The following is an 8,274-nucleotide window of genomic DNA, read 5'->3' as shown; positions in this document are numbered from 1 at the left end:
TTAAACCAGCAAAGGACCAGCTTAAACCAGCAAAGGATCAGCTTAAACCAGCATCCCAGCGTCAAAACATATCTAACCAGCATATGCTGTTTTTTTCAACAGGGTAATGACATATTGAGTTGTTCAGGTTGAGTTATTCAGAGCTTCCTAATGTAATTATGCAATATGAAAACTGTACACTCTAAAAAATGCTGGGTTAAATACAACCCAGTGCTGGCTAAAATAGGGACAAACCCAACAATTGGGCTGTTTTGACCCAGCGGTTGGGTTAAATGTTAAATATTAAATGTTTAACCCAACCTTCTGGGTAGTAACCTTGTTAAAATTGTCAAAATTAAGTTGTCAAAACAACCCAATTGCTGGGTTTGTCCATATTTTACCCAGCACTGGGTTGTATTTAACCCAGCATTTTTTAGAGTGTAAAGTCTGACAAGTGCATTAAAGAAACAATGGTGTGTTTAGTGTGATGCAGGTGAGCAGTGTGCGGTTCGCAAAGGCGCTCGCTTCGGGAAGCTGTGCAGCTGTCCAGGAGGAACCACCTGCAGCTTCTCCATCCTCAAGTGCTTGTGAAAACAGGCCTCTGTGTGTCATAACCCAGCGTTTTAAGATGATTGTTAGAGATGCTTGTTGTTTCCCCATCACTGTTGTAACATGTTTTATGAATGCAAACTGACACATCAAATAAATGCATGCATTTTTGTACATATCTCCATTTTTTATTCAAAGTCTGATTACTCTGTTAAAAGATGTGGTACAAATATGTTTCATATTATGCTAAACTGACTGTTAAAATCGTGTATTTTCGTGACCACTAGGTGGCGCAAAGACTATTCAATCAATTTCAGTCCCTGAAAATGAAACCTAAATGAATAAAGGGCTGGTGTCATATCAGAGATAGCAAATTAGTCTAACTAGACTAGTAAAAGTTAAACTGATGGATTAGTTTATTCAAATATATTCAAATGTATTTCATAAAAAGACAGGCTTGCTGGTTGACATGGCAGTGGAATGCTATCAGTATCATTGTATCATTACTTGGCATGCACTTTGTACCTCATATCAACTAGTTAGGAGTCAACATGAAATATTTGCACTCTGTAAAAATTATTTGCCACACTGCAGCAAACTACCATTCATTAAAAGCAAACATTAAAAAAAGAAATAGTGACCAGTAATAAAACATTCATCCTATATTCCTTTCATTTTACATGCTGTGTTTAGCACATTTTTTCACATATCAGCTCCCTCTTCTTTCTGAATTTGTTCCAAAATTTTTATGTAGCCTATAAAAGGTCTTTTATAAAATGTAGAAGCTTTGTTTGCAAAGAGCCCACTTGTCTAGCATTTTCCTAATAACATAGATGTCATTGTGAAAATAAAAAAAAGCACATCAAATACACCAATTTCTATCATAGACCCAGTTTTCTGTCAACACGAGTTTCTAAATCTTTCCAAAATGCCAACTTGCAATCTCTTTATCAACTGATTGGACGCAGATGACGTCACCCACTATTCCCCGCCCCTTGCATATAAATTGTGGGTGTTTCCCTCAGCGCATCGCTTGTATTAGGCTACCGTTGGGCAGTCCAATTCATTTGAGGGGGTCGGTTCGTTCGAATGATTCATTTCAGTGAACCGGTTCTTTCGAGTCTAAATTGTTTGTCAGAAGTCCACGAGCAGCATTTCACGTTTCATTGTTTTGCACCTACATTTAATGTTTGGCTGTTATCACCATGTTTTCGATTAAATTATTATCAATATCGATATAATGTATTTGTTCGTGTTCAGTACCCTATAAATGTATGCGTACCAGATTCATTCGCTCTAACTATCATTGTTTTATCTTAAAAAAAATAAATAATAATATTAAGTGTCAAATATGTATGCTGTTGCTCCATTTTTTTTCTCACGTCATGTTCTACGCAAAAGATCCAGAGAGAGTCGGTTCGACCGAATCATTAGAGAGAACCGAGTCAAAAGAACAATCCGCTCGCGAATTGGTGTAAACTTTGCAACATGGCGGAGGAGCACGGCGGCGAGTTGGCAAGCATGGACAACTCCAGCCGACCCGGTTTCTGCAGCGACAAGTACTCTTTGCTGGTCATTGTTGGACAGCCCGGTCTGGCCGGATTTGTGGATTTACTGGTGTCAGAGATCGAAAGAGGTAAAGTTTCGTCTGACTGTAGGATGCTGATTGAGCGCTTTGCCCTCGCCCATCACTCGCGGAGCTGACGTCATGAAGAGAATTATCGCTGGAAACAATGTAACAAATGTATTCGAGAATGACGCCAGTCTCTTTTTGTAGCTTATGTTGCTAGAGTTTTATAATAATAATAATAATAATTATTATTATTATTATTATTATTATTATGTGTACACATGTTGAAATATAAAGAAAAATAGAGCCATGGTTTTCTAGTTTAAAGTGTCTGCTACTAGTTTAGACCTATTTTAACTTGAAGGTCTGGATTGCTTATTACCTAACATAAAAGCCTGAGTGATATAGATGAGTAGATGGCTTGCCGAATTGCCATTGAAAGTCTCTTGAAAGCTGTCACATGGCATGAATGTAACCGAATATCAACTCCAGAGAGTCCCTTTTTGTTCATGTGACCTTGACCTCCTTTTCATTTTGTCAGCTGAGTAGGAACTAAAATGAGATGAATGCCTACAGAGGGCTCATACACCGATATTAACTGTTGAACGGGGCTCTCGGCTTTCAGGCATGGCATAAAACCTGTATAGGGTCTTAAATCAATACGAGGAAGTTTGACTCTGCTCTTTGCAGAAGGTAGTCAGTGCCAGAGAGACTGCAGACTAAATAACAGTGTGAGTCTACCGTGTTTACAAAGATAGATGCTTCCTGTAATCTCTGAGGTGCAAATGATGTTATTGGTTTTTCAGGGTTCTTTTGTGAGATTCTTGGCCCCTGGATCCCAAAGCACATAAAACGACCCAGCCTGCTCTGCAGAGCATAAATAATGCCGCTCATTTACTTCAGCATGGTTAAGCCAACGTGACTTCCCTGTTCAGACGGTCTGCTTGCAATCCTCCAATCTGAACGCACCCTCTTATGAAAGAAAGATAAGCGCATTCATATAGCAGCTGATATGCGTCACTGGCTTGTTTTCTCAGTTGAAAGTCCCTGAAAAGCGAAGCAGCTCTTTTGCACAGTTATATATAGCCAATCTTGTGTTTGCAGACTCTCCTTCCTCATTGTGCTGGATGGTTCAAAGTTCATCTTTAAAATGTGTGAGGTACATCTGCCTTGTTGAAAGAAAACTGATTAGACCGGCCTAAGCTGGTCTTCCACCCCTGTTGGCTTTTAGAGGGGGTTTATAGACTTTTTAGTCAGTCAGACTGAGACCAGGCTGGATAGAGATGATTGTGTGTGTGCAGCTGGGATTACTGTAGTTATTGTTCTTTTATCCTCTGCTTTCCTTTGATTTTCGGTCCCTTTATCTGTGGTTATACACAAGGGCTGTGTGACTGATACGCACACATCCTCTTTGTGACTGTTGCCAGTGTTTCCTTCTCTTCCTGGCCAGACGCTGCAGCTTCCACCTCACTAGTCTGACAGGAATAAGCTTTCTTCTGTTTTAAATGCTGTCAGCAACTTTAAATAGGAAGGGATTCTTCTGTTGTGAACCGCAGTGTGTTTTTTGTCATTTTGGCCCTTGTTGAGCCCTACTGAAAGTGTGACCACAATTAGTTCGTAAATCACGAAAACTTTCTGCACCACATTCCTTAAAACACGATCAGCTCCCACACTTCTTTATCCTTCTAAAACACACCAGTCTACAAACTGAAGTGTGCAACGTTTGTTCAACAGGCATGAATGATGAAGTGTATTCTGTGGCTTCTTGAGAAGCGCCCTACCGATACGCTAGCAACCACATAGTAACTTGCATATCAACGCGTAGCTACCAGGGTTGGAAAAGCTACTTAGAAACAAGCTACTTTGTAATTTGAAGTTGTTAAGATGCGGTCACGTTCACCATTGTTTGGCATATTTTCACCGCGAGATCCAGTTATTTCAATAGGAATCTATGCGATTGGGAATTTCGCATTGAGGGCAAAATATTTAGGGTTGAGTTGGTCAAACGAATTCACCATGTTGACCAACAGAAAGCTGTTTGGTTTGAAAGTGAGTTTGAGCTGTGCTTTATACATCACTACACTAATGGCAACAGACAATGGACCTTTTTTGGAAAAAGTACTTGTCTACCCAAGTGGCTACTAAGGGTACGTTTACACGACAACAATTGTACTAGAAACGGAAAATATTTTCCTTTCGTTTTATTAAAAGATCTGTGTACAGATGAGAACATTGTCAAACCGATTCCCGTTCGCATGGATCTGTAAAAACAACTAAAAACGCTGTATTATTCATGCCAGGCCAGTAGGTGGCGATGTCACTTTATAAAGTAACACTATGCGCCTGCACACAAAGCTATAGTCTGAACACAAAATATGCACGGTTCACGGATTTAACAAATTCATATTTTTATAGTTTACATGGAGAAGATAATGGTTTAATTTTCAAAAGCTCGCACTTTGAAACCCGTTTTCAAAATTTTGCATTTTCCGGCCCCCAGAACGTCATTGTCGTATAAATGAATGGCTAAAATGCATAAAGTTTTTTTTTTTTCATGTAAACACCCTCTAAAATGTAGCTAAATGCATTCAAGCTAATTTAAAGGGCAATATATTTTAAAATATATTGGACTATCAATTTATGTAATATATCATATTAAACATTATTTCGATTCACTAAAATAAATTGGACTTCCGAATGCAACATATGAGAGAGACATTCCATAAGACTGTGATAATATCCTGAACTTATGTGGTTCACGTGTGTGTTTTGTCGCGTTATATCATTAGTCAGAGGCTTGTTACTCAGCTGCACTATTGGAAAATACAAAGGCTAGGGAAACACAGGCTACTGTCAAAGCATATTGCATACCATCCAGTACTGCTAAATATTTGGTTTAAAATCACAGTTTGGGCAGTACGTGAGGAAAAAATGCATTCATTGCAGTAGTAGGATTCTTTGTAAGTGAGTCAGTGGTAGAAAGAGGTCATCTTATTTTGGCTCAGGGAAAAAAAAAGCTTTTTTCCAGTTTGCTCTTGAATTGTGTGTAACTTCTCCTGCTCTCTCTCTTTTTATTTCTGTCCAGAGAACAAAAACTTAAACCAAGTTTGACTTTGACCTCTTGTTTGGTTATAAAATATGTATCTAAAGAAAAATGCTTCTTGGTCTCATGTTTTCACAAAAACCCTGAAAGCTGCAGTTCACCTACTCTTTTCTTTAACTGCAGACACTACAGAAAAATCTGACCAGGTGGTTTGTAAATGCAGTCTGTGCCAGTGTGTCTTGTCCCGTGTACCACAGGAGGCTGTTTTTCAGTGAAAGTGCACAATGTCAGTATCTTCAGTGGACAGTGAACGTGGTCCATGAATAATTGAGCTTTTGCTTGTGTTGACTGCAGTCTGACTGGGCCGGTTTCATTTTTGTGTAGGTATTCGCTCCTGGAACATCGACTTGACTGCCTGCAATATAGATGAACAGCTGAAACTGTTTATTTCAAGACACTCTGCTTTCTTCTCTGAAGACCTCAAAGGTAAGAATCAAACAATCTATGAACTATTTGCCCTTGTCTGTTTTTTTTGTTTTTTTCTATTTGGAGGGAGATCTGTGAAATTGTGTGGGATTTATTTAAACATTAGCCGAGAGTATTATACGGAGCCCCTAAAGGGACATAGTGATGGAAAAGAATATGAGATAAAATTATAGTCCAATGATTTTGCATTCTCTTGCAAAAGTTTTGTTTCTTTCAGAAATGTTGCATTCCCTAGCAAAACGTCTGCATTCTTTGTGAGTGAACACAAAGTTTCTTGGGGGAAAGCAAAATTTTCTGCAAGTAAACAAATTTTCTTGGGCGAACGCAAAGGTTTTCAGGGGAACGTGAAAGTTTTGCAAATGAATGCAAAGTTTCTTGGGGAACACAAAAGCTTTGCAAGTGAACAAAATGTTTCTTGGGGGAGAATGCAGAGTTTTTAGGGGAATGCAAAAGTTTTGCAAGTGAAAGTATCTTAGGGAAACGCAAATGTTTTTGTGAGGAAATGCAAAGTTTTTCTTGGAATGTAAAAGTTTTTGTGAGAGAACATAAAGATTTTTGGGGAGATCGCAACGTTTTTGCAAGTGAACGTAAAGTTTAATTGGGAGATCTAAACGTTGTTGCAAGTGAATGTAAAGTTTTTTTGGGAGATCGCAAAGTTTTTTCAAGTAAACGTAAAGTTTTTTTGGCAGATCGCAACGTTTTTGCAAGTGAACGTAAAGTTTTTTGGGGAGATCTAAACGTTTTTGCAAGTGAATGTAAAGTTTTTTGGGGAGATCTAAACGTTTTTTCAAGTGAATGTAAAGTTTTTTGGGGAGATCTAAACGTTTTTGCAAGTGAATGTAAAGTTTTTTGGGGAGATCGCAAAGTTTTTGCAAGTGAATGTAAAGTTTTTTGGGGAGATCGCAACGTTTTTTCAAGTAAACGTAAAGTTTTTTGGGGAGATCGCAAAGTTTTTGCAAGTGAACGTAAAGTTTTTTGGGGGAACACAAACTTTTTGCAAGTGAACATAAAATGTTTGCAAGTGAACGTAAAATGTTTGCAAGTGAACGTAAAGTTTTTGGGGAGATCGCAAAGTTTTTGCAAGTGAACGTAAAGTTTTTTGGGGGAACACAAACTTTTTGCAAGTGAACATAAAATGTTTGCAAGTGAACGTAAAATGTTTGCAAGTGAACGTAAAGTTTTTGGGGAGATCGCAAAGTTTTTGCAAGTGAACGTAAAGTTTTTTGGGAGATCGGAACGTATTTGCAAGTGAACGTAAAGTTTTTGAAATTTTTGCAAGTGAACGTAAAGTTTTTGCAAGTGAACGCAAAGTTTTTGCAAGTGAACGTTTTTTTTGGGTGGAACACAAAGTTTTTCAGGGAAATGCAAAAGTTTTGTGAGCAAATGCTAAAGTTTTGCAAGAGTGATATATATAAAAAAAATTATGTAAATATAATTTTAATTAATGTAATTGTTCCTCTCACATTTTTCCATCGTTATGTCCTCTTAGGGCCTCTGTAGTACTTTACTCTTGTTAGTTGCTGAAAACACGAGTCAAGGAGCTAATAAAGTTTGTAAAGAGTGAAAATCATCAGTGGAGTTCCATGTGCAGACTTTATGCTGGCCTGAAACTTTTTATCATGAATCAGCACAAAATGGGAAAACAAACATGTCCTTCATGCACAAAGGAAAAGTCCCTTCGGGTCAGGCTGCAGACTGGAGTGGGGCAGAAAAGACCAACAGCTGAAATTCTCCAGGCCTAAATCATCTTTACCACTTTATATTAAACATGTGTTGTCCAAAGGAATCATTGGAACCCTGCTAATCTGTCTTGTATGCTCTCTCTTCTTTGTCCCTGAATCATTTATCTCAAAGGCACAGTGATGCATTGAAGCTGAGTGTGGGTGATCATTGGCTGGGCTGATTCTTCTCTGATTTCAGCAATTGAGACACCATTGAAATCTATATTCTTACTTATAAATAGATATAAAAATCCTCTGTCCTGTAGAATTTCAGCACTGGATTAATAGACCCTGTCATGACTAGTTAATTATCTTGTGTTAGTGAAGTGTGGTTAACACAAACAAAACAGTCAAGCTATAGTTTGCAGTTCACCTGTCACCTGCATGTCAAATTTGTCAGCTTTGCTGAAGTAAGTCAGGATAGACAGTATTTGTCTTGTAAGCATGCTAATACAATGAGGGTTAAATCAGCAGTTTTTTTTTTTAGCAACCAGCTGCCACCATCCTGGCTGTGAGTAATTAACTGCTGATTATTGTTTCAAAGTGGGTCTGTACTGGCTAGATTCTTTGTTGAGGTGGTTACAGCACATCATGTTTTCTTTGACATATTGCTAATAATATCACTTCAGATCAATCTTGAAGGTTTGGAGTGGCAGTGTGATAGTTTATATCGCATAATGCGAGAGATATATACTGAACAAAATTATAAACGCAACATTTTGTTTTGGCCCCCATTTGTCATGAGCTGAACTCAAAGATCTAATCTTTTTCTATGTACACAAAAGGCCTATTTCTCTCAAATATTGTTCACAAATCTGTCTAAATCTGTGTTAGTGAGCACTTCTCCTTTGCCGAGATAATCCATCCACCTCACAGGTGTGGCATATCAAGATGCTGATTAGACAGCATGATTATTGCACAGGTGT

At 38.2% G+C, this 8,274-nt stretch overlaps 2 protein-coding genes across 2 annotated transcripts in view; both read left to right on the top strand.

Moving 5' to 3' along the window:
* LOC107698048 (cocaine- and amphetamine-regulated transcript protein-like) overlaps window positions 1–668 on the top strand; it is a 2,725-nt gene extending 2,057 nt beyond the window's left edge. Inside the window, exon 3 of the mRNA XM_016498963.1 lies at window positions 463–668. Coding sequence (XP_016354449.1) covers window positions 463–570 — 108 coding nt within the window. The 3' untranslated portion in view covers window positions 571–668. The remainder of the gene's footprint in view (window positions 1–462) is intronic.
* A 1,340-nt stretch (window positions 669–2,008) lies between these two features.
* Window positions 2,009–8,274, top strand: part of LOC107698045 (microtubule-associated protein 1B-like) — a 19,160-nt gene continuing 12,894 nt past the window's right edge. The window contains exons 1-2 of the mRNA XM_016498960.1: window positions 2,009–2,164; window positions 5,526–5,627. Coding sequence (XP_016354446.1) covers window positions 2,017–2,164; window positions 5,526–5,627 — 250 coding nt within the window. The 5' untranslated portion in view covers window positions 2,009–2,016. The remainder of the gene's footprint in view (window positions 2,165–5,525; window positions 5,628–8,274) is intronic.

The sequence above is a fragment of the Sinocyclocheilus anshuiensis genome, unplaced genomic scaffold (genome assembly GCF_001515605.1).
Source record: "Sinocyclocheilus anshuiensis isolate Anshui unplaced genomic scaffold, SAMN03320099.WGS_v1.1 scaffold1501, whole genome shotgun sequence".
Classification (NCBI taxonomy): domain Eukaryota; kingdom Metazoa; phylum Chordata; class Actinopteri; order Cypriniformes; family Cyprinidae; genus Sinocyclocheilus; species Sinocyclocheilus anshuiensis.
This window is presented reverse-complemented; position numbering and strand designations above follow the sequence as displayed.